Here is a 27,114-nt window from a genome sequence, read left to right on the forward strand (position 1 = left end):
TTTGGAAAGGGTAAAGCCAAGGGAAAATAATTAGATATTATTGTATCTGGTTTTTTAAAATATAACATTGAATGCTATAGAGGTTTGTGGGTGGGTATTTTTTAATTTTACTGATGGGGGTTTTTGCTGCCTGTCCTCTCCCTGCTAATGATCTAGTATATTAACAAATAGTAATGATCTAGTATATTAACAAATAGTCTTGGCCCTAAAAGTTGCTCTGTTTTAATTCCTGAGTTGAGTGGAAGGAAAATACATCCAAAATGTCTCATCTGTACTGTGAGATCAAGTTGCTCTTATCAAAGGGTAGAGAATAGCTCTTTATTCATTCCAGGTATTGGGCAAGAATTCAGTAGCCTTTATTGGTGATAAATGGGACCAAATTCTTGATGTTGGAACTTCCAGTGAAAGGGAACAGCTCACAAAACCTGCTTAGTTATTCAGGTCCTTATCTGATACCCAAATGGATGCTTGAGTTCACTCACAAGGAATCCTAGCCTTTTTAATTCGGGCAAAAGAAGCTATGTAGACATTTTTATAGAATAGAGGCCTAGGTTCAGCTTTTCTTACAAGCTGTGCTTGTTCTGTACATGAGTTTGAAAACCCGTCCAGTGAGAATTACAACAGTGACAGCAACATTACAAAACCTGCAAGGAACGTAAAGGTTAAAGGGTATGAGAAGATGTGTATTTCCAAAAAGCACCCTTAGTACTTTCAAAAAAACCAAAAATTGAAGAGAGATGTTTTTGAGGTGAATTACTTGGAAGTGGAAAAATACACCGATGTTTGGTTGTTTCAAAATATGTCTCTTGAAATACTTGACTACAAGTCAAAAAGTCTTCTTGCTGTGTACCTCTTTAGTTGTGAGAAATAAGGATGCAATGTCTACTAGAGTACCTCAAGCCTTCTTGTCCTCATATGTTGCATTATTGACAATTTTTGACCTTTAGGAGTAACAGAACTTCTTACAAAAGTAGGAAATTTAACTTCATTCTCTGTTGTTGTTGGCAGACAAAAATAATGGTCTTCCAGAAACCAAATGAAAAAAGAAATACTGTATTCTACAAAATTTTGTCTGTTTTCTTAGTAAAACAGCATATTTTTCAAGATTTAGTACTTCAGAAAGGCCTTCTTGAAAACAAGGCATGCTCATGAACCGAATCTCACTGTTTAAACTTCTTAACCCCATCAAAATAACTTGGGGGTTTTTTGAGTGTACATCTTCAAATGAGAAATTTTTACTCTTGTTCTCTGATTGAGAGTTTAGCAGGCTGTGGGGTCCAGCAATTTTCATCATAGATGGAGCTGAAGCTCAATAGCTGTTCCTTGTGCTAAATGTGACTCTTTTCTTTCTATTTGTGTGTGTCTTTCTTTTGGTGCCACTGTTTTAAGTGGACTGGGCTTCAATCAGTTACACCTGAATGGTGTTTTGTGCCTAATGCTTGTGATGTAAGACAGTCAGCATTTGAAGAGTTAATTTTATGAAAAGATGTCCAGAATAGTGTTATTTAGCAATATGAATTTTTCTGAACTTTGGTTTCCTTTTTTGCCAGTCTTTCTTGTAGTGCAGTACCAGCTTGCATTCAAAATTACACTTCCCTGAGTTGGTATGGACATTAAAGTTTGCGATTCAATAAAAGTTAAAACAGCAGATTTATTTTCTCCCATCCCCTTCCTGTCAAGTTGTTCTACTGAGTGCAAATACTACAGACCACATCACCTTTTGGACAAGAGCACTTTGGCATCTGATGTTTGCTTATGTAATTTGAACTCTTAATACTATTTGTGCAATTTTTATTAAAGGTATTTGCAGGTGTTACTTAAAAACAAATACTAGAAAGATACAACTGAGCTATCTTGTTTTTAAAAAGGAATTTTTAATAAGAGGTGGTTGAATATAAGCGAATATTCCAAATCAATATGTCACTATAATATATATGAATGCTTGGTGCTTTTTCTGTGCAGACTTCATTTTAATGATGCCCACGAGATTGCTCTTACTGTTCAGGTGTTTCAGAAAGGAACCAAACTTTCAATGTGCTTTTTATTTGTAAGATTTTGTATATGAATTGTGTATAATGGTTCAGTGAGGATAGAGTTTTTTATCAGTTTTAGTTTTGTTATGTGAATAGAATTAAATAATATTAGCTGAATGGGAAGTAAATTATTTTCCATGGATTTTAGTGCTGTTCTGTGAACTTGAACTTCAAATTCAATTGCAGAAGTTCCATTTTAAAAATACCTGGAGGCATCAGGTTAAACAAGGATGCTTTGGGGATTGCAAAATATGTCCAGACAGCAAAGCCATGCAATGTGAATTCTTCCCTGCCTCCTCCTTGGTGAGGATTTTCATTTATCTTTGTGGCCCTGTAAAGTGGAATGATATGTGACAGGCAGTGTCATTCTGCTCTCCTCTAGGTCAACGTAAAACTCAAATGTTTGACTTGCTATTTTTCTGTAAGACTTCAAATAGACTCCAGGTTTCGTGTTCGGGAAGAAACATTGCCTGGGATGTTCCAATAGCCAGAAAAGGAAGGGACAACTGTTCTGTTATGAAGTGCATTACAGTTGTTCACCATTGTTACAGACTCTAAAACTCCAGTTTAGGATGTGTCTGTGATACTAATTTTTTTTTTTTTCCCCCCTAAAACTCTCACCATGGCAGATACCTTATTGTCCCAGGGAAGGAGGTTTCCTGACCAATGTTCAATCTGTTGTTCTTGTTCATTCATTTCTCATGGTGGAAAGGTTGGATATAACTTGGAAGTTTTTATAGCCAAATTTCTTAGCCTTTTATCACTGCCGTTAGTGACGAAATCAGAATAGATGCATTTCTGTAGTTCAGAGTGCCACTCAGCGTGGATTCCTCCCCCTTTTGCTTATTCACCCAGACCCAAGGTAAACTTATGTCCTGTTTCCAAAATACACCCATATGCAAAACCTGAACAGCTCTATCATTTGTCCATTTGAAGTTGCTAAGTGTTTGACTTTGATTTGGAAAATCAAATTTTGGATGGAAGAGTTAGTGTCTCCTTTGCAATTATGTAGCTAATAGTCTTTTCTTCTAACATCCTAAAAGTACTGTGCTTGCTGGTTGCTTTGTGTGTCAATGTAGATCTACTAAAAATTACCTTGTTATGGGATTTTTTAAAATTTCTTTTTCTTGTGGCAATTCAGAAAATTGTGAGCCTGTGCTATTGAGGAACATGAATGCTTAGAGTGACACTTACATGTTTTATAAACTCTTGGTCTTTCTTAAAATGGTGCTCTTGTGACCTTTTTCCAGTGGCTTTGTAGTTCTCTTCTGACTTGCCTTTTATTTTCTACTGCCATCTAATTTTTTAAGGTCTCCACAAGCTGTAGTGGCACTCACAAGTAAATGATTTAGTGGTTTAATCCACAGTGTGACAGGTTTTATTACTATTATCTAGAATCAAGTCAAAGAGCATGCACTATTAAATTGGTACTGAAGATCTTAACTAGAAACAACACTGGGGTTTGGCAGATTACGGCTGAAGTGACCCTCATTACTGAAGACGCTTCTTTTCTCCTACAAGACAAGGTCTCTAGAGTCATCGGTTACTGCTGTTGTAATGAGCAAGAGGGCAAAGATTCCTTCTCAGGTTTTTGTGATTTCTTGGAAGTCTAGATTTGCTCTGTCCTAATAGATGGCACAAAGACGTTATGTCCTGAAATGTAATGTGTAGTAATAAAGTCTTATTAGTGAAAATTGAATACTGGGCTTTCAAAAAGTTTCTTTCAAATGCCGTACAAGTGTTTATGCAAATAGTAGCATGAGCATTGGTTCAAGAAATTCAAATGGAGTCAGTATGACAGATCTAGTCATTTCAACTACGACGAATCTATCATCTGGCTTCAAAGGCTACTTTGTGGTTAGATATGTAATATGTATTATTTTTGTGGTTAATGGCATGCTTTCCTCCTGTTTTTAAGCATGCAGAAGACCATTATTGTAGCTTGTTAGGCTTGCTCACTGTATTGGAGCTGCATCTTAAATTTGAAATGTGGTGAGAAAATAGAGGTCTGCTTCTAAAAATTATGTTAGCCAAAATTAGTTAGAAATTTATTAGTTTTTTGACAATGTGCAGGTCTGAGAATTGAGTTAAAAAATATTGGGGGAAAAATCTAAAGAAATAGCAGATTAATTACGCTCAAGGTAGGGATACAAAATTAATTTGTCACAGATTTGCAAGTTTTGAAAGCCTAATACTTAACTGAAAGTGGAGGAAAAAGATTGACAGTAATACAACTAATTTTCAAGTTCTAGTTATGTGTTTTTAAGATACCACTTTGTGGTTGGACAGACTTCCAAAGAGTTAGTGGCCTCAATTATAGATTATGTACCTAAACAAACCTTTATGAAGTTTAAAGTTGGAACATAAAAGCCAAATATTTAAATGTGTTCTTTACTGTATGGAGGAACAAAAAATTTATTCAGAGTAAACAGTTACTGTACATTATGAAATGATAATTCTAAAAACTGTAGCAAAACATGCAAATAAAATTCAGTGTACTAGTGACCCTCAAGTGTAACACTGGGACTTCACACTGGGAGAGACCTCTCTGGTACTGGACACTGTTTTGGGTTTGTGTGGCGGGGTTTTGGTAGCAGGGGAGAGGCTGCAGGGGTGGCTCCTGTGAGAAGCTGCTCGAAGCTTCCCCGGCTCCAAGCCGGACCCGCCTCTGGCCAAGGTGGTAGCGCGTCTGGGAGAACAGATTTAAGAAGGGAAACCTGCAGCAGAAAGGGGAGTGGGATGCGAGAGAAACCCTTGTACAGACAGCAAGGTCAGTGAGGAAGGAGGGGGAGGAGGGGGTGCCCCTGCAGCCCGTGGTGAGGCGGCAGGCTGTCCCCCCGCAGCCCATGGAGGGGAGTGGGGGAGCAGGGGGATGCCCCCGAGATGGCCGTGACTCCATGGGAAGGCCCACGCTGGAGCAGTCTGTGCCTGAAGAACTGCAGCCCACGGAAGGGACCCACGCTGGGTCAGTTCGTGAAGGACTGCAGCCCGTGGGAAGGACTCACGTTGGAGAAGTTCGTGGAGGACTGTCTCCCGTGGGAGGGACCCCACGCTGGAGCAGGGGAAGAGTGAGGAGTCCTCCCCCTGAGGATGTTGAAGCGGCAGAAATAACGTATGATGAACTGACCGTAACCCCCATTCCCTCTCCCCCTGCGCTGCTGGCGAGGAGGAGGTGGAGAAAATTGGGAGTGGAGTTGAGCTGGGAAGGAGGGAGGGGTGGGGGGAAGGTGTTTTAAGATTTGGTTTTACTTCTCATTATCCTTGTTTTTATTTGATTGGTCATAAATTAAATTGATTTTTTTTTTTTCCCCCCAAGTTGAATCTGGTTTTTGCCTGTGACCATAATTGGTGAGTGATCCCTCCCTGTCCTTGTCTCGACCAGCAAGTGTTTCTTTATATTTTCTCCTCCTCATCCCACCAGGGCGGGGAGCGGGGGGAGGAGCGAGCGAGCAGCTTTGTGGTGCTTTGTTGCCAGCTGGGCTTAAACCACAACAGACAGTATCAAAGAATTGGAAATATTTTTTAATCATGTTCTTATACATTATCTGTGAACCCAGGAGTTACAAGTCATGTTGGTTGAATAGTCCTATCTCTCTAACCCTACTGAAAAATATACTAAGTGTTATACTGAAAATAGTTTCATGTGCAAAGAATGTTTATTAAAGCTATTACAGGGTATGTTGGAATTGAAACTCTTTCAAGATTTATGATTGTGTATCTAGGGTTGATTTCTGCCAGGAACAGATGGTATTGAAGCAGACAGCTGACAAGTGATACAGCAGAAAACACAATCAAATGAAATTTTGTAAGTGTGGTCATGAAATAATGAGAGTATTTTAAAGTGTTATTGCAAAATTTGGTTTTGAAGAGCAGACAGGATAAAGAGGGGTTTTTATGAAGGGGGAAGTTGCATTCATGCTTTTCCAAAAAATACTTTAATTCAAAGATTTCGGATCAGTAGATGTTGAACTATTTGAAGGGCAAATTGAAGTCATATTCTAACATACTCTTGGGGAAGCCATAGTCAGGTTACGGCAGTCTTACTGGATATGTACGGGATAACAGAGATCTGCCTTTAAGGCATCTAGCTCCTTAAAACTCTCTGTAGTTGTATCTAGTTATTCTAAATCAATTGCTGACATGGAACCCAAACCAGAAATAAATTGTTATGTCTCAAAGGATACTTACTACTTTAAAAAGAGGTAGATTTGAATGCTGCATGTTTAAAATAGCCATAGATTTGTCCATTGTAGAAGTTTTGATCCATGAAATAACCAGCGGAACAATTAAAGCCTGTGTTTTAGGTAAAATGGAACAAAGGAGGCCATTACCCTTGTTCTAGGTTAACTTAGGAAGAAGCTCGTAGCACCACAATCCCTGTCACTTTATTCTAAATTTGGGTTTAATGGGGTCATAAGTTTCTCATGTCGTAATCCTTGTGGAAACTCCTATGTGGATGAAATGTTTGGGAAACTTGTGAAATGGAAGTACTGCGAATGGATAGATTATATGTTTTCCATGTAATGTAATCCAAAGGCACATATAAATTATGATGTTGGGGTTTTTGTGACACAGAACCGTCATTCCAAAACCTGATTCCTTAAGGACTGAACCCTTCTACTGCTTTTTAGTTTGTTGACAGCATTGACCAATATCTGGAATTAAACTTTGGAGTTTCTTATTAGGAATATAAATTGCTTTGTTGTTTCTACTGGAATACCAACATAGTCTTTCAAATATGTAAAACTTGCCTAATGCAATTAGTGTGATGTGTTTCCTTACTAACATTAGAGCTGATTTAGAGTTGCAATAGTCCCATTTGCCTTGCAGATTTTTGAATTGGAAAATGAAGATGGCTCAACACTTGCCTTTCTGTGTTGTCAAATACTGCAGTAATATTGTGATACTTGGAATTAAATAGTACCAACAATGTTAGATTTTACATTCTGTGTAACAGTGACTTTTATGTACAAAACACCTTCCCTCTTGAAGTGTTTCTTTTAGTGTCATTTGAGTTTATGAAATTAAAGGAACAACACTAAGGCCAGTATTTGTATTAGTATGATATATTAGTGCTGCAAGATGTCTGCTTCCAAAGTGCTTGTTAAAACTGAAAGCTTGATTAGTGTTATTTACTGTAACACTTTATATGCAGTAGCTTATATTTGCAGATAAAATTTGTTCATCAAATGATTCCTGCTTTTTAATAAAAGTGGTTGATCTGTATAGCAGTACTTTAGTAGCATTTAAAATACAGAATTCTCTTTAATTTTACTCAGATTTCATTTATTAAAATTCACCAATAAAATGTAAGGGTTCAGATGGAACAAAATTAGAATTTTCTTTTAATGGAAACAAAGACTTCTGCATACTGATGAGAGCTTGCTGAATGCAGCATTTGTGCTTTTCTAAGACACTCTGAAAAACAGTTTTTTGAATAGTAAACCAAAAACTTTCTCTCAGAAATTAAACTGGAGAAAAAAAAAGTTTGGATGCATCAAAAAGTGCCAGCTGTGAAACTATGGGAAAAAAATGTCAGGGCTTCTGTCAAAGCACCCTCAGCATGCAGAATACTTGTGGCAAATAGAGACCCTGGGGCTTGGGATTGTTGAAATACCAAGCTCTGGAGTTGACCTAGAAGATGACAAGCCATGAGCATCCCAGCAGAGCTGCCCTGGTGCTGTAGAGCAGGGAAGTCTCTACCAGCCTCCTGCATACGTACCCTCCCAGTTTGTACTCCCTGCTGCAGAACTGGAGTTTGGCTTTGAGTATTTTCAAGCTGTCAGCTTAAGAGCAGCAAAACTGAAATCTTTGCATGACTGGAAACACACAGCTTGGAAACATAGAAGCACTGGAGTGGAAATGTTGCTTGTGTTAGAGCTGCTTTCATGTTTGTATTTTGGTGGGTTTGGGATGCTCAACAGTTTCCATTAGTAGAGGTTGGATTTTTGGAGAAGCATGGCTCAAATTTATCAGAAATTTGGACCATGGATGTTTCAGAAAAATATTTTTAGGGTTTGGTGATTTGCATTTTTCTAGACAAACAGCTTCCTTCTCACCACCGTTTTACTGGAAGATTTCTGATAGGTTTTATCAGATTGGTTACTTGCATGACTTCTGTCAGATGTTTAAAAAAAACCAAAAAACCCAAACCAAAGAAACCAACACCACAACCAATGGGATGAAAATTTTTATAATAATGAGTTTTGCCCTTTAAGTGGGGAATGCAGTTTTTGCTTGTGTTCCTGAGTAAATACTGTCTCTACAGAAGGACGTACTCACGGCTCATCTTATTTTCTCTAAGTCTACAATGAAATTGCAGGCAGTGTACTATCATACTCATTTTTCTGTGTTCCTTAATCTGTTGGGTATAGGCTTGCTAGCATTATAAAAAAGGCTTAAATGGGGTTGCAAAATACTAGCTAGCTATAGTAGCTCCACTCCTCCAGGCTGGAGGAATGAAAACTGATTTTCATTGCTGGCTGGTGCTTACTGCCTTTGGGCTGGGGAAGCAAGTTTAGTATGTGTATTACTTTTTCCCTTGTGTGTCCTGTCTGTCAGGTTGGGGTTTTTTTTGTTTTTTGTTTGTTTTTTTTTCCTTTTTTCCCCTAGATGGCAAATCCTTGGTGCCAGGGCCTGTCTTTTTTGTCATAAATGTGTTATCTGCAATGGAGACATACTGGCAAGTAATTGGTACCGTAAGGCATTATGTGGTGTTAGTGATAAGTACGTGGTATTGATTCCTTATTCAGGGTGCATCAGTGTCAGGTTTGCACTGCTCAATTTGGAATTACTTGTGTGTAATTCAAAAAATTATGTTAAGAAACATTGATAATATGGTAACTGTGTAACTTCGACTTTTTCCGAGCAGGGACTAAACAGGGAGTAGGTTGTTTGGGGCAAGGGGTTGTGTGTGTGTGGTGTTGTCTTGAGGAGGGGTTGAATGTTCTAAGTTCTGAAATTGTCTTTTATGTTTTAGAAGTGACTTCTTGGGTCTCAGCTCTAAATTTGTTATCAGATCTCTCCTGCCATGAACTTTATTTTTCTTGTATGCTGCTAGCTCTCAAGTAGGAATTCACTGAATAAAGTTATTTTTGCAAGGGAGAGGAATGCTTTTCACAATAAAATGTCAATTAAAATGTGCGTTAACTTCACCATAGTTGTGACACAACAGTTGAATTAATAGAAATGTCTTGCGACTTAAAATTTCTTGCTGCTTATAATATTGATCCCTCACCCCCGGTGTATTTTGGAACTCTACTAAAAAGATCTAGACATCTAAGCAGAGCTTAGGCCAGAACCAGGATCCTGACTGATGATCTGTCTCTCTTCTGATTTCTCAGCGGCCTTCCCTCAGAGAGCAAACTGGTTGGTTCTTGTTCATTTTTATCACTCACTGTGATGTGAAAGTGATCTTATTTTTCTGATTAAGCTATAAACTCGTGCAGGGAAATTGGCACTGATCCTGAAAGAGTGGAGAAATATTTTGTGCTAGTCTTTCAAAAGTGAATCTTCATCGGTACATATTGTGTATGGCTAAGTAAGTTCTCTTGTACCTTCAAAAGGACCTTAGGTCAGCCTGAACTAATCAAAAGTGCTGGGTCTTACTTGCATCCTCTAGAGTGTTTTCTGCAAAATAAATTGCCTCTCTACCTTCTTGCTTATTTACAATAAACAAAACAGTCGAAACTGGATTTCAGTATTTTTGCCCCTACTCACTCCAGCTTCTTTTCTATTTAAAAAATAACTGCTGAAACTAAATTAAAACTTTCCAAAGAAAATGTTTTTCAGTAATTGTTGCATATCACACACCATTTTTAATAGGACAGCTTCAAGTTCCTGTCTCTGGAGACAAGTGAATGGTGATTTCTAACTGATGGGTTAATCTAAAGATGTGAGGAGCATCTGTCAATCTGTGTATGTCAGGAAAACACTAGTTGACTATGTAGGTATTAAGAGTTCCTTAGGGAGAAGCATGCTTGTCTTAGTAAATGTGACTAACATCTTTAGAGTAATTATGTTTTCTAAAATATAAAGTGTACAATATTTGGAAGATGCACTCTTATGCAGTGTTTTTTCATAACTCATACAGAATGCTAAAACATACTTTTTTATTTTAAATAAAACCTTTTTTCCCCCCTCTTACCACAGGATAATGAGAAAAGGACCCCTTTACATGCTGCTGCCTATCTGGGAGATGCAGAAATTATTGAACTACTTATTTTATCTGGTATGTTCTGTTCCTGTTAATGGAAAAAAAAATAACTCTATGCACATCCAAAGAAATATTTATGTACATCTTAGTCTGTGTAGCTTTTACTGAGATATTTAATGTACTAGAAATTAAAGATGTTTGTACAGAAATTTTGGGTTCCAGACTTATCAATGTTATAATACTGTGTAGTTCTGCTTTAAAACATTTCTTTGTAGAAAGCTTTCTCAGTTATGGCTGTTTTTATTTGTAGCTTGATCAGCTTTAGGTAGTTTAACTCTAGTTCAAAGAAGCAATAGGGTATATGTTATAGGTAGATGTTAGCAGCATTGATTTTGTTCTGAAACGGCCTTCAGAAAAACAATTAAAGTTGAACATAGAAGATAACATCCGGAGTTGGTTATATTATTTTTTTAAGTATCCTTTGCTGTTGGCTTAAATGCACAGAATATAATTAGGATCAGCTGAAAATTTTAAAATCTCTTGTCTTTTTTTCTATTTATTTGTACTAAGACAAAGTGCAAGTTCTGTAAAACAGTATACTTCCATCTTTAAACAAACAAACAAAAAAAGGTAGAAAACCAAGAAACTAAACCGAAAACCTGAAAGCAGAACTTCATGATTGAGATAGAAGTTTTAATTTTAATTCAGCAACAGTCCCTTAGAACTACTTTAATCATCAGTCTGCTTAATGGCACGCTTTACCTGTGCAAAGCTGGCTATTTCCATGACCCTCCACCACCCTCCCCATGAACCTTTAATAACAAAGTTTGTTTTAAGGAAATGTCACTTTTAAGATTGTAGGAGTCACTTCCAGACTTCCAATTGAAATTGCCAGGCACAATTTAATTTGTTATAATTTAGCAAGATACAGTCTTCTCACTATATATATTATATGTATGCTCTCTCTATATAACTATATATACTTATGATTAATTAATATCATATTTGACATATTTGATGCATATATTTCTCATTGAAATATTATGTAGCGATAATTTGTCAAGAAAAGTTCACCTGTGTTGCTGAGAAGGTGCTGGTTTTCCCTATCAAGAAAAAAAACAAGTTCTGGTGACTTGAAAATATATAATGACCTTTTTCTTCTGAAAAGGGATCTTGGATTTGGCAAGGATATTTCTTTTTGTTTGGGTTTTCACAGTGATTAAAACAAAACCAAACAGAAACTCAAATCAACTAACCATGTTACAAACTTTGCAAAGTTGTAGTCAGCTACTTCTGGGAGTGAAGCTTCTGACTGTTTTGGGTGAAGAGAGTTCAGTTACCAGAACTGTGATTGAAGAAAGTCTCTCTCTCTCTCGGGCAAGGGGCTTACAGAAGGAGTGAGATTCTAGTTCAGATATTAATGAAACAAGATCGTGACTGGAGGATGGCAATAGGAGAGGAAAGGTTAGTCATGCTATTTGGGCACATAGCCTGGGGGTAAGTGCAAGAAAAATTGGAGAACAAAGGAGGGAAGTGAAGAACTAAAAATTATGGCTGTACAAATAGTCCAAAGTTGAGCTGTTGCATGGAGGAGAGGTGGTGGATTGCTGCTGTGTGTGCAGATTGGTCAGGAAGGCTGGGAGGCATTGATAGGTCTCTGATAAATCTTGATTTTCATTAAATAAATGTTACTTACACAAAACAACACATTAAATAGTTGCAAAATCAAAAGCTTCAAAAGCTGTGGAATGTATAGGCAATATCAGTCTAACCTTGTCGTGCTCATGGGCTATGCTGTGGACTTCAATTACATGTTTGTGCCTTGCTGTAGAAGCACAGCCTCATGAATTTCACAGGGAGGGGCTGCGCTGGGAATGAATCAGGGTGGTACAGTGAAGGAGGCAGGGATGCCAGTTGTTGATGCATTTGCAAGTGAATGAAGAGGGGCATTAATTGCAGGATGAGAAAGTGATGTCTTCATGTTAAGGCTGTTCAGTTTGAAAGGCTGTGCTGCACTTGGGCACTAATCTGTATATTATCTCCTTGCAAGCTGTGGTTTTAGGCAAGCAGCTTAAACCAGACTCTTTAAAAAGTAGTCACCAATTTAGTCGTCTTCATTTCTGAATGCTGGGCTTGAAATCTTTGTCGTTTGTGAAGTGTGAGCGCCCACAGCTGTATCTGAAGTGCTGCACCAGCTACTCTGAGAAATCAGGTCTAGGTGTCTCAAAATGCACAAGCCAAGATTTTTCTTTTAACTCTCTTAATTAGAAGATAGAGAACAGAGGTCAAGTGTATTTATCCTCTCCATTTCATAAAGATACGGAAAATTCATCTATTGTGTTTCAGCTGGAAATCAAATCTCTCCTTTGAGACCGATGTATAATGTTACATTTTTGTCATAATAGATGAGCATTAGGGAGCAAATAAAGAACATCTGTTACCACAGCAAGGTTTGAGGAACACTTGCTGTGTTGCAAGACCTCTTTTTGAACAATGAGAAAATAGTTTGTTTTTCAGAAATGTTATTTATTCAACAGTTTCCTCTGTGCAGTAAAGTTGCATGTAAAAATTTTGTATGTGACTTTCTTTAATTGACGTATTGTAATATATTTGCACAAGGGATTGAATTAAGTAGTGTAGACTGCTTTCAACCTAGCATTTCTCACCTTGTGAAAGCTTGGCTTTGCAACTTGTAATGTCCTCTAATGTAGTCTTACTGGAATGTTACTAGGAACGACTTTACAGTTTTCCTGTTGTGCAAGCTATCCTATGAAGACTGTTTGCTTTGACTCTTTTATTCTTTCTTCAAACTGGACCTCAAAATTACTGAAGTCAGTGTTGATCTGACTTCCAGTACTCAGTGGCTCTTACCCAATTCTTTCTCACTGTTCTTTATTCTTAGTTAAAGTGTGTATCATATGTTACCTAGACATAGTTTTTTAATTTGATTGGAATGTCTTTTGCATCCCCCTCCAGGGGATCCACATTGCTTTCAAGTATGTATTTTGGATCATACGTTGCTGTTACAATACCTTTACATTACTTTGCTGTAGACCTAAGCAACCCATATTGCATGTTCTGAAGATATAACCAGTTCAGCCTATTTGCAGACTTCTGTGGAATAAGTTTTGTCTTACAAGCATACTTACTTAGTTTTTGAATTCTTGAGATGGTTTCCCACCAAACCTGGGCAAGGGACCTGAAGGTGATGGTTTCAATACAGACTCTGAACAGCGAAGAAAATTCCTTCAGTGACACCAGTTTGGGCCTGGGCATTTAGATTGCCTTTTGTTTTTTATCTTGAGACAGTGCTTCACTGAACTTACTAATAAACTTGTCCCCTGAGGATGTGAACGTCTTGCCAGCAAACTCTCATACGACTATGGTCCGTGGAAGTCTAAATATTCAAATCATCTCTCCTTGCTAGATTGTAGCTGGATAAGCATTTAGCATTCCTAAATTTGTTAGGTAAGGAGGTGAACAGTAAATAAAAAAGAAACATAAAGGTGGTTGTTTATGGTTGTTATGGAACAAAAGTTTGTATTTTAGTTGCTCGAGAATCATAATTTTAGAAGCATTTTCTTTTTTGTATTACTCTGTGAAGAGTCATAACACCCATCACAGATTTATTTTTATGATGTGTGTACAACTCTGCATCCTGGTGCACAAATACATCTGTCTACTTTGCATAATTGCACTGACTTTAATTGTGTAAATACTTGATGGCAAACTACTGAGAAGTAGAAAAGTAAAATAATTAAATGTCCAAATTTTTGTTCTTCCCAAGAAGTCCTGATTAAAAAATAAAAAAAAAATCAAGCCCTTCTTTCAGCTGAGTCCTGCATGTGAACTGTTGTGGGGAGGCATCTTGCTTCATTTATAATTTATTTATTTATATTTTAAAAATACCATGCAGACTATTATTGCTTTCACTGAAATCAACACACTTCATGAAAATAAACATCTGATTTATCTGTTCTCTTTTGAATAGATTTAGTTACTATATTGCATTGATACTTAAATACTAACACAACATATTTATATGTTTGTTTAATCCAAAATTTTCATTGCATGGAGCTCAGCATACATGAGTGCGTGGTCAAACTCAATCTTATTAAGATTTGGCAGCCTACAAGTTTTTGTTGTGCTTTCTTCTGGGTCAGCTGGAAAATGTAAGAATCATGCTGACGCTGGAAAACTATCGTTACAGTAATAACAGTTTTTGGAGCATAGTAAAGACCCTCCAACATTACTCCACTCTACCTGCATTTCTTTCATCTAATTCTGAAGCTATGCAAGTATTAAAAGTCCATGCAATGACAGTCACACAGCTGAGCTGTTGAAAGGCTATCGCTGCAAAAATACCAGCCACATGAAGCTCCCTTTGTTTGGATTGCAGATGTACCCACAGTCCAAAGGCATTTCACAGGGGCTCCTTTTACACTGGTTGTATCTTTCGGTTGCTTCCTCTTCTTTTGACAATGATGTTGGCTGCCATTTTCTTTTTTGAGCTGTCTTAACTTCCCTCTGGCAGCAGTAACAGTCAGTTGCTGCGAAGAAAGTAGCTCTGATGCTCTTTGAAAGAGAAAATGAAGCTGACTTAGGAAAAGGTAGAAGCGTTCAGTAGCTCAAGGAGTCTGAGAACCTTGTGTTGCTCTCTGAAGCTTGAGGAGGTGGTGGCTGAGATGTGGCAGAAACTATGAAGTTCTGTAAGGAAATGGACTTCTTATATTGACAAGGCAGCGAAGTTCTGGAGGATGGCTTTGACTTGATTGTGGTTTTCCTCCCTTTTGTGGCCGGTGTATCCCCATGTGTGCTTGGTTTTTTCCAACCAATAAAAAGAAAGACTGTTATTGAATCATTATTGTGGCTGGTCAACGATACTCCAGTCCCGTTCCTCTCAGATTTTTTTTTTTCACTATTCTGTAGAACCTCTACTATGCATTTAGCTTATAAATAGAAGAAACTTTCTCTCAATAAGGTCTTAAGCATTATTTTTGCAGCAATAGTTTTCCAAGTATTCATGTTTTCAATAGGAAATTACCCTAGATTTCTATGACTGATTGCTCCAATTCATATCTCAAATCCTTTTTTACTTTACAAACTTTTTCTGTATCTCCTCCTGAATGTTCACATAACTTTTCCTTAGATAGAAAAATTTCTTCATCTGTTCATTGCCCAGGGCAGTCTGGGAATTTCTGCTTGCCACTTTCAGTACTTCCATGGTCATCATCTCTGGGTAGAAAGTGTGGGTCATTTAAAAAGGAAAAACTTCTGAATGTAATATTAGCCCTTAGACAAATAATTAAATAGACTCTAATTACAGTAGGACTGCTGATTATTCTTAGTGAATTATACCTGGGATCTTTCTAATTTCTGCAAAGATCATTCCTAAAATTAGTTCAGTATACTAGCTGTCAAGACAAAATTTGTTAGCTTTTTAAAATGCAATCTGAAGATCTTTCTTACTTGTTTTACTCCTAAATAAACATTTCGGAGCTTCAAATACTGAACGTTAGGTGTCTGTATTGTGTACGTGAATAAAAACACTTCTGCTTTCTTTGCTTATATTATGATATTGTTCAATTGCTAACACATCTTGTACAATAACAAAGGAAAATACTGCCCTTGACAGTCTAAAAATACAGACTGCAAAAAGAACAGTGGAAGACAATTCAGTACTTAAGTCAGTACTGTGATCGAAGATGAAAATGTCTTGTCAGTTCTGTTGTATTTCTCTTCTGAATCTATTTCCAACTAATGATGTGTAAGTAATGTAGCTGCTGCATTCACTAGTCTTCCGAGGACATTTGCAAATAGTGTTATGGGTGGCGACGACAAATTATACGCCAGCCTGTGGACAGTCCAATCAAAATTTATTGAAGCAAGCAGCAAACAGGCAAAACAGCGCTGGGCGGCCGGGGAGTCTCTGCTCTACCAACAGGCGCGCACCCAACCCCTTTAGAGTCCCCTTTTTATAGTCCGTGGCTGCCGGGCCAAAGCCCAGAGTCCCGGCCCACGTGGCCTTGTCTAGTGTCTTCTGCGATTGCGCGCCTGGTTGCTACGGGGGTCGTGGGATGAAGGTTGTAGTCTTCTTCTGTGTTTCTTGTCGGTTTAGAGCATGCGTACCTTAAAATATTTCCTTATTAGGCATTGAAAGCCGCCATCCCGCTCACTTAGCAGGACCTTATAGTTACAAAGTTTCCAACTGCACCTGTTTGCAGGAGCTAACACTGCCTTGCAAAAGCGAACACACTGTGCAAGGCTTACAAAACCGGTTTGATTAACAAATACATAAGATGAATTAATACATAAGATGAATTTATCACAATCCCCCCTTTTTGTTTTCATCATTTTGTTGGTCAAACCAGATTACGGTTTCTCGAGCTAGAGAAAGAAGGGGAGTTTCCCTTTCAACAATTTCGGCTTCATGCTGCCCTTTTATTAACATTAGGTGTGTAGCTTCTAGTCGATTTTTTACTAATTCAATAATTCTATTTAATATACAAGGTCCAAAAGTTAAAATCAACATTAATACAGCTATTGGTCCCGCTATGGTTGACAGCAGAGTAGTTAACCAGGGGGATTGGGTGAACCAGGACTCATACCAGTTCTGTTGGGCTTCTCTATCCCTTTTCCATTTTTCTAACCTTTCTCGTAATTTTGTCATGGTATCTCTCACTATTCCCGTGTGATCAGCATAGAAACAGCATTCCTCTCCTAGAGTTGCACAGAGCCCCCCTTGTTGTAGGAATAAGAGATCCATCCCTCTCCGGTTTTGTAGCACTACTTCTGATAGTGAGGTTAAAGATTTTTCTAATGCTGTTATTGATTTTTCAATTCTTTCTAAATCTTCATCTATAGCAGCCCTTAAGGAGTTAAATCCTTGTTTCTGTTGGATGAGTGAGGCGATTCCTGTCCCTGCTCCTACTGCCCCAATACCTAACAGTATGGCTATTGTAATCGCAGTTATGGGTTCTCTTTTCACTCTTTTTTGTGTGTCAATATCGTAATAGTCATAAATTACACTTTCTTGGTGATACAATATTCTCGGGATAATAGTGACTAGTATACAGTATTCACGAGAAGCATCAAACACATTTAGAGATACACACGGAGTAAGTCCTGTTTTTGAACATATCCATCGAGCCCCTTCCTGGGAAATAATCCATTTTCCAGCAGTTTTGTTGATGCTGGTATTAATAGAACTACACAGTGTTTGCTTTGCCCTAGGTACTGTACCTATACAGGCCCCTATTCCAGTAACATGTTGCATGGTTATTCCTTCCTTCCTATTTCCCCAAGAGCATTGGGAAGGTGCTGCTTCTGAGCTCAAGTTATATGTGTCATTAATTCCAATTGCCTCATAAAAAGGTGGACTGACATCATAACAAAGCCAACAACCCTCTGTTAAGTTTGGTTTGGTATGATTTAAAGTTTGGTAGTAGCTTGTATTATTTCCCATAGAGGATCTGATGGATTACTTTTCCTCAGGGTTCCTCCCCATAGAGGATCTGACTGATTTCTTTCTCTCAGGGTTTCTTCGGTAATATTATTTCTTCCTATGGTTATATCATGGGTTGGGGGTAGTTTTTTGGGTTCCTTAACTACTGAATTAGGACCTACAGCCTGTAGATGTTTTATCTTTTCCTTTTTGATAACAATAAGTATTCCCCTGTCGCTTCCCTGTTCCCAAAATCTTACTCCCCAGGTCTTACCGATTTCCCATCCATCATGTTGGGGTTGTAATATTTGAATCATTAGGTACTTACAATTACCAAGAGTAGCCAAACCTCCTTCAAATCCATAAGTAGGCTTTTTGCATTTCGTGGGTCCCCTGTCAACTTTAAGATATGGGTCAGAAGTTTGGACTTTCCAACTTCCTGTTGTTACAGTTTCGCATCCCCAGTAAGCACAATAATATTCCCCCGGATAGTTGCAATAACTTTTTCCTGGGTTAGAACTGGGGCACCAATAGGTGGCTTTTGCATTTCCTTCATCCGGTGTTTGTTGACATATATAATGATCTCCTATTAAGGTTTCAAATAATTTACAATTGGTAATAATAAATGTGGGTGCCCCTGCGGTAATGGTAGTATCAAGAATTTTCTGATCATCCCATCTACTAAATGTCCACTTATATGGTTGATGAGGATTCTCGTTCTCACAGGCAGATTCCGTCAGCATTGATAGCAGACTCATTATCCATATACTTAGATTTAAGATTGAGAAAAGTGGTGTGGCCTTGCTCTTCCTATAAATATTTCTACATGTTTGACATTTAATTTGGTTTTCGTTTCTACTCCCTGAGGGAGATGAGGAGCTTCGGGGCGGCCCTGAGGTCATTGGGTCTGGGAGTTGTGAGTCAAGGGACCTCATGTGCCATCTCTGGAGGTGGTTCTTTAACCTCAATCCCCACAGCAGTACGCCTCTGCCTTCTCCTCTGCCTACTCTGTTGCTTAGAGCAGCAAGGTGTACCATCTTCTCGGCAGCAGTCGTATTCTTCAGGGGAACCTCCTTTGTCATATTTAGTCAACTTTGACTTATAGATCTCCCAACTCGTATTCTTCACCTCCCAGACTCTACACCTCACTCTGGTCACGACCCGTCTGAATTTTCCCAGTTGCTACTCCCACACGTAATGCTTGTTCAGTTAATTCCCGTTCGTGATTATAACATTCGTGGCAAATACTGTTAGGGAATATCTATAGGGGCAATGGACCCACCACTTTTCTCTACAGAGTTTACACCTATAACATACAAAGGGATAACATATACAGTTAGGGTTGTTACAAAAGACAGTCTCACTCATCTGCTTTCCTTCGGAACGTAATTTTCAAGCTGTCAGGGTCTCTAATCGTCTCCCAATGTGAGCTCTGAATTGGTCCTTTGATTCTGCTTGCATGAGTCCATCTTCTTTCGGCAGTCCGGACTGCAGTATCTGTAGTAAGCAAAACAAGAAACGGTCCCTCCCAACAGGGAGTTAGAGATGATTCTTTCCAAGTTTTGATCAGTACTTTATTTCCGGGTGTAATTTTGTGTATTGCAATATCTAAGGGTGGTCTCTGCACTATCAGTCCTTTCTTTATCAATTCTTGTCGTCTCTTCATGAGTTCGACGATATATTCCTGTAAGAATTTTTCTTCTACCTTTGGGTGCTCAGTCGGCATTTCTAGGTCATAGGGCATCCCACATAACAGTTCAAAAGGAGAGACCCCAGTGTCTGCTCTGGGTTGTGTCCTTACATTTAATAAGGCTAATGGCAAACTTTTTATCCAATTCATTTTAGTTTCAATGATCAATTTAGTCAAATGTTTTTTATTTCCCCATTCATTCTTTCCACTTTTCCTGAACTCTGTGGATGCCATGGGGTATGATATTCCCATTTAGTTCCTAAGAGATCCAAGATCTCCTTGATAACCTTGGAGGTAAAATGGGGTCCCCGATCTGAATCAATTACTGCTATGTTTCCATACCACGGTATGATGTTTTCCAGCAGTACTTTGACTACAGTTTTTGCAGTGGCTCGGGCTACCGGAAAGGCCTCCACAAAGTGGGTCAAATGGTCTACTAGTACTAGGAGATATTTGTATCTGCCCACTTTAGGAAGTTCGGTAAAATCGATTTGTATTCTTTCAAATGGTCTCTTAGCTAGTTCGCGTCCTCCTAGTACTCTTTCCCTGAGCTGATGCTTATTTACCTTTTGGCATGTTAAACATTCCCCAACGATTTTTTTGGCTATATCATATATTCCTATACACATATACTTAGTTCCGAATTGGTCTACCAATGCTTGTACTCCCCAATGAGTTTGCCTGTGAAATTCTCTCATTATTCTCCATGCCGCCCCCTTTGGAATTACTTCTCTCCCATCAGGGAGACACCATTTCCCGTCCTTTTCAATAACTCCCGCTTGTTTGAGTTTTTCCTTTTCTTGAGTGGTAAAACTCACGATACCATTGGCTTTTATTGGAGTCTGTGTCTGTTCCACTTCCTTTACGATTAGTAAGGCGGCTTTCTTTGCTTCTTCATCAGCTAAATTATTTCCCCTTATTTGTTTATTGATACCCCTCTGATGGCCTTTCACATGTACTACTGCAATTTGTTTGGGTCCTCTTAGAGCCTCTAGAGTTTGTTTTATCAAGGCCTCATGTACTAGGCCCTTCCCTTGAGAGTTTACTAACCCTCGTTCTTCCCAAATTTTGCCAAATATATGAACTACCCCGAATGCATATTTGGAATCTGTAAATATCGTCCCTTGTTTATTTTTCAATAACTGCAAAGCTCTTAATACCGCATATAATTCACAAGCTTGGGCTGACCACGTCGCCTCAAGGGGGCCAGATTCTTTCACTTCTAGGGTGGTCCCATCTATTATCGCATACCCTGATCTTCGCTTCCCATTTACCACTCGTGATGACCCATCTACAAATAATTTCAACCCGTTCGGTAGTTCCTCTTCTTCTAAATCTTCTCTAATTTTGGTTTGGTGTTCTATTAATTGCACGCAATCATGAATTAGGTTCTCACTTGGTTCCCCATATAAGAATTGAGCTGGGTTTTGCAAGCTAGTTGTTTCAAGTTCCAACTTGGGGGAATGTATTAAAATACCCTCGTATTTCAGCAGCCTGGCGTCAGTGATCCATTTGTCTGCCTTCTGCTGTAATACTCCCCGTATGTTATGAGGTGTATATACTTTCAATTCTCCCCCTAGAGTTACTTTCTTAGCTTCTTCAACTAAAAGGGCCGTGGCTACTATAGCTTGTAAGCAAGTAGGCCATCCCCTGCTAACTGGATCTAATAGTTTAGAAAAATAGCCTATGGGTTTCTTTCTTCCAGCCCACTCCTGGGTTAGTATCCCAAAGGCTGTTCCTCCCTCTGAATTTACAAACAAATAAAATGGTCGTTTAATATCGGGTAAACTTAACACCGGAGCATTTACAAGGTCAGCTTTGCGGTTTTCTAGACTCTGTTCGTCCTCTTGAGTCCATTTTATTAATCCTACTCCCACTAATTTCTGATACAAAAACTTCACTTTGCTGCTATAATTTTCAATCCATTGTCTACAGTACCCTAAAAGTCCTAACAATTGCCTTATCTGCCTCTTGTTTGTTGGTGTCTGGAGGGATAAAATACCGTTCACTCGTTCAGGGTCTAGTTTCTTAGTTCCCTTGCTCAGCCAGTGTCCTAAGTAGTTTACTTCTTCTTCAGTAAACTGCAATTTAGACTTTGAAACTTTCAATCCCTTTAGGCTTAAAAAGTTCAATAATCTAATGCTCTCATTTCTAACAGCCTCCTGATCTTCCCCAGCTAACAACAGATCATCTACATACTGCACTAAAGTCACTTCTGGGTTTAATTCAAAAGTGTCTAATACTTGTTCTAAAGCTTGCCCAAACAAATTTGGTGATTCTGTAAAGCCCTGTGGGAGTACAGTCCATCTTAATTGTTGTTTCCTATGGGTTTCAGGATCTTCCCATTGAAAGGCAAAATAATCCCTACAGTTTTCCTTTAGAGGGCAAGCCCAAAATGCGTCCTTTAAGTCTATTACACTATACCATTTTAATTCGGGGGAAAGTTGACTCAGTAAAGTATATGGATTGGCTACCACTGGGAATCTAGTAATAGTCCTCTTATTTACTTCTCTTAAATACTGTACTAAACGGTAGGACCCATGTGATTTCTTTATGGGCAGAATGGGGGTATTGTGTCGTGACATGCAAGGTTCTAATAATCCTTGCTGCAACAACCTTTCGATTACTGGTTGTAGTCCATGTCTGCCTTCTTGTGACATGGGATATTGTTTGACTCTAATTGGAACTTCTGGGTTCTTAATAGTGACTTAAAAGGGAGCAATGTCTAATCGTCCTACTGATTCCGGGGTAGACCATACTTCAGGATTGATTTTAGCTTCATCCTCCATTGTCAAAACACACAATTTTACTGCTATTTCTTGGTTCTTTATCTATAAGTTAATCCCTAATTCAATCATTAGATCTCTTCCTAATAAATTGTATTCTGCTTCAGGTACCAACAAAAAGGATCCTATTCCAAATTGAGATGGAGTTTCTATTTCCACTCCTTTTATTATTGAAACTTGAAACGGTTCTCCTTTTGCTCCTATTACTTGCAATTTCTCCGAAGACAGTGAGCATCCTCGGGGTACTGACTGGACAGTAGATCTTTCTGCCCCAGAGTCCACAAGGAACTCAACTTCTTGATGCTGGGGACCTAATTTTAATTTTATCAAGGGCTCTGTTTTCTTAGGGGTCCCCAGCAAATAGAGCCCCTGACCCCCCTAATCTTCTTTAAACATCCGTTCATCCTGTATACGCTTTCTACAGTTCCTCCTCAGGTGTCCTTTCTTTTGACAGTAGAAACACTCAACCTGTCTCAAATCCTTTGTGTCACCCTGGCTTCCTTGGGGTCTTTCCTTTGGCCCCTGGGCACTACATCCCCCCGTACGGGGTGCTACTCCTCTCTGTCCTTCTCGGACAGCTGTCACCAAAATCCTTGCTTGCCTTTTCTGGATCTCTTCCTCCCTTCTCACATACACTTTCTGAGCTTCTCTTAACAATTCATCTAATCCTCGCTCCTGCCAATCTTCCAACTTTTCCAGTTTCTTTCTAATATCTACCCATGATTTCGCCACAAACTGAGTTTTTAACAGGGCTTGCCCTACTGGAGTGGCAGGGTCCAGCCCGGAATAGAGCTGCAGATTCTTTCTCAGTCTCTCTAACCATTCAGTGGGGGTCTCATCTTTCTTTTGGTGTTCACTAAATGCTTTGTTAATATTCTGTCCTCGGGGAACAGATTCCTTAATGCCTTGAACAATTATAGTACGCAGATCTGCCATATGAGTTCTATGTTCTGCATTCTGGTTATCCCAGTTCGGCCGCTGTAATGGCCATTTAATATCTGCGCCTGGTCCGTGTTGGTGCTGCTGATCCCAAACTCTCATTCCTGCTCTTCGAATCATTCCCCTTTCTTCTACTGTGAATAGTGTGCCTAAAATTGCCTGCAACTCTTCCCAGGTATATACATTAGGACCCAAAAACTGGTCTAACCTTTCGGATACTCCCAAAGGGTCTTCTAAAAGGTTCCCCATCTCCTTTTTAAATTCCCTTATATCTCCAGAGTTCAAAGGTACTGGCACAAATCCCATGCCAGGTTGTGGTCCTCCCATAGCTATTTCTCTTAAGGGGTATAGTCTTTCCTCTAACTGCTCTTTCCTCCTAGTCTGACTCCTCATTATTCTCCGAGTCTCTTCAGGGGAACTAGGAGAGCCTAAGTCTGGGTCTGGGACTGTTGGGGGAGAGGAGGGAGGGGGGGTTGGGTCAGGCGTGGGTGTAGGGGGAACATAAGGGGGAGGAGGTGCAGGAAGTTCTTCGGGGTTTTTAGTTTTTTTCCTATGGTTCTTTTCACTTAGAGTAAACACGTGGACTCGGGTATCTAATCTTATCCATAAACTAGCATATTCACTCTCTTCTAAACTGAAGGGTTCCTTAGTATTTACATATATGTTTAGGGCCTGGCATATCCAATCCTCAAATGACCCAAAACCAGGCCAAAATACCCGATCTCCTCTGATTTGTTTACCACCCCACACCTGCATACAATAATACATCATTTTTTCTCTACTTTTGCCTTGTCTGGGCGGCCAGTCATCCCAATGGGCAATGATTAATCCTAGAGGGCTGTCTGGCGGTAAGTCGGGTAACCTCACCTTGGGGCCCCTCATGGAGTCAGAAGGCTTGCTTTTCTTCTGCCCCATCTTCCGAAGTGCCTTCTTACACACACACACACGCGCCCCTTGTTCGTGGCTCATGCCCTCGCGGGCAATGAGAACCGCGCTACAAGAGGGTCCGCACTCACTTCGCTCCTCTCGGGAGCGTCTCGTTCATGCGCACTTCGGGAAACCCACCCCGACCGAACGGGAACGCTTTTAATACTCACTTAACCTGGAGTCTTCGTCCGGATCTTTGTGCACAAAAATTACGGGGTACTGCGGTGTTCTTTTGCCTGCTTGCCAAATTTAGGGTTCGGAGGTAAGGGTCTTGGAAAGGATATCGTCCACTCCGGGGCCATCCAAAGATGGGGCGCCTCCCCAGAGTTTAGATTCCGAACCAAGTTACCTTATCTGAGTCACGGCACCAAAATTGTTATGGGTGGCGACGACAAATTATACGCCAGCCTGTGGACAGTCCAATCAAAATTTATTGAAGCAAGCAGCAAACAGGCAAAACAGCGCTGGGCGGCCGGGGAGTCTCTGCTCTACCAACAGGCGCGCACCCAACCCCTTTAGAGTCCCCTTTTTATAGTCCGTGGCTGCCGGGCCAAAGCCCAGAGTCCCGGCCCACGTGGCCTTGTCTAGTGTCTTCTGCGATTGCGCGCCTGGTTGCTACGGGGGTCGTGGGATGAAGGTTGTAGTCTTCTTCTGTGTTTCTTGTCGTTTAGAGCATGCGTACCTTAAAATATTTCCTTATTAGGCATTGAAAGCCGCCATCCCGCTCACTTAGCAGGACCTTATAGTTACAAAGTTTCCAACTGCACCTGTTTGCAGGAGCTAACACTGCCTTGCAAAAGCGAACACACTGTGCAAGGCTTACAAAACCGGTTTGATTAACAAATACATAAGATGAATTAATACATAAGATGAATTTATCACAAATAGGAAGAGTTCTGATGCAGAGTAGCTTGGGAAGAGAGTCATAGCAAAAGTTCTTACGAGGGTAACACAGAGGTGATGTGCTGAGACATGGCTGTATATGGTTACATGGCACTTCATGGATGAACGAGGAGGTGTGTGACTGTTCCTTGCATTTCCTGTCCAGTCATTAATTGCCTATCTCTGCAAGACATGGTTGAGATGCTTGCTCTTACTTGACTGTGAGGATATTGACACCAATGAAGTACCAACTGGACTACAGAAACATATGTCCAGGAATTGGTGGCTAATTGCACATTTAAATGTGCAATTGCCAGATATTGACTGATATTATTAAAGCTTCCAGGATCATTCTGTAAATCAGTGCATGTATCAAATTGGAAAATGTGTCTCTTGGAACATAAATTTGCTAAAAGTAAGCATCACTGAGTTTTTCAGTAGCTTCTGTACTGGGTTTATTAAATAAAACATGTCTTTCTAATTGTCAGTCTTGTGAATGCAACTTTGCAAAATGAAATGTATGATTCAGGGAGGAGGGAAGAAAAATATGTAATACTTCTTCCCCCCTCCCCCCCTCCTTTTTTGTTTTTTTGTTGTTTGTTTGTTTGGTTTTTTTGTTTGTTTTTTAGAGCAAAAATCCTGCTTCCATATTTGCCTAGGTGTGTAAACTTACTAGGCTGTACTAGCAAAGTTAATGATGAAAGGGAAGATTTTGTTTAATATTTAGGTTTAGTGCACCAACATTGAAGAATTAGTTGGTTTGTTTGGAAGGTGCAGTTTTAGGGGAGTGTCATTTACATAATCAGTTCTTAAGTTCAACCAAAGACGATGGGTATTTGTGTTGCAGTATTGTATTTGGTATCTCTAGCAAGCCCCCAAATCCCTTTCCTGCAAGCTCTATGGTATTAAAAGAATTGAACTATAAGAAATTTTACACTAAACAAATGAAATATTTGAGCAGTTTTAATAAACATATTAAGACCAGGCCCCTGAAGTCTAGAAGATCCAGTGTGGTGGGGATTTTTTTTAGTTTGCTTTTTTTGTTTTTACAAATTGGGGATTGAGGTACCCTGCACTGTGTTTTGAAAGAGCAAACTGCTGCATAACTGGCATTTGAAATGTGAGAAATGCCCTGGTTAACATGTCAACAGATTGAGCTTCACAGAGATAATATTGCATCGGCAGTGTCGTACAGTGAATTATATGCATACATGTGTTCAAACTCTCTTTAAGCAAACCACAAAGCAAATCATCTTTAAGCAAAAGATATTCAGTAAAGGTGTAATATATTTTCTAACATTTATTTGCAATGATCTGGAGTAGAGCTTTACTGCAGAGGATGAAGGCTGTAAACTTCCTCATAGTTGCATAGTAGGAGTATGATAGGTTTGAGGGAGCTTTAGGTCTCATGGACAGCATCTGAAGGGGGGGGAGGGAGGAACGGTAACATTTTCCCAAATCACGTGCTGGGGAGTAAAGAACAGCCTAGAGGGGGATTATGTCCTCAGATACAAGGCTGTTTGAAGAAGCTGTTTTATGAAACTTAAATCATTCTTGGCAGCATGTCTTCTTGGTGAAATTTAAGGGGGAAGTATCTATGTTAATTTAAAATATTATGTTAACATATCTAGAGCTATAGATCTCCTGATTCCCACATTAATAGTTCATATGCGGTTTTTTGGTAGTACACTTATTCTGATTATTACTTTAAAACTTTGTCTTTCAATCTAACAATTTTGGAACTCCTTTAAGAGTTGTTTGTTGTGGGGGGGAAAACAAGCTTGGTGGTTCCTTCTTAAGTAAGTCCATTAGAGATTTAGATCTTTTGTCAAAAGTTAACTGTGGTTTTTTCCTTTGTCAGAGAATATACAAATTTTTTGTTCATTTGAAAAGTTAAACTTATTTTAGTGTCTACATATTACACTAATTTAACTATGGGATGTACTTGACCTAGGCTTTCTTGCTTCTTTGGGTGGAAGATCACTTATGGGGTGGGGAACAGATGTTGTTGTGTTGATTTTGTTCTTTTGAGAGGACCATGTTACTTTTAGATGTCGCTTCAAATTTCCTTAGGTGTTTCTTTGGCTAATGCTGATTTTCTTTCTTACCAGAAACAGCAAACGCTTTCAGATATTATTTTCCTGTAGTCCTAGCAAGTCCGATTAACTTAACAACTAGGAAAACCTTTTGTACAGTATCTTTCTGAATTTATTCCTGCCCTCTTGTGATGCAATTTTGAGGCTGTGTGTTAAAGTACC

General features: G+C 39.2%; 1 protein-coding gene and 1 long non-coding RNA gene across 8 annotated transcripts in view; one reads left to right on the top strand and one right to left on the bottom strand.

The window, feature by feature from the left end:
• Positions 1-27,114, top strand: part of ANKRD28 (ankyrin repeat domain 28) — a 139,039-nt gene that overhangs the window by 61,762 nt on the left and 50,163 nt on the right. For all 7 annotated transcript variants that reach the window (XR_005932046.1, XR_003922671.2, XM_030008972.2 and 4 more), the window contains one exon: positions 10,185-10,263. Coding sequence is in view for 4 of the 7 variants with exons in the window: in XM_030008972.2 (XP_029864832.1) it covers positions 10,185-10,263 (79 nt within the window). In the remaining 3 variants the exon portion in view is untranslated. The remainder of the gene's footprint in view (positions 1-10,184; positions 10,264-27,114) is intronic.
• LOC121233174 lies at positions 440-27,040 on the bottom strand. The gene is made up of 4 exons (XR_005932049.1): positions 27,029-27,040; positions 16,638-16,728; positions 12,724-12,731; positions 440-449 (listed from the first exon to the last, which is right to left on the bottom strand). It is a non-coding gene; the product is annotated as an uncharacterized LOC121233174 (long non-coding RNA).

This window comes from Aquila chrysaetos, chromosome 3, assembly GCF_900496995.4.
Source record: "Aquila chrysaetos chrysaetos chromosome 3, bAquChr1.4, whole genome shotgun sequence".
In the NCBI taxonomy this organism is placed as follows: Eukaryota; Metazoa; Chordata; class Aves; order Accipitriformes; family Accipitridae; genus Aquila; species Aquila chrysaetos.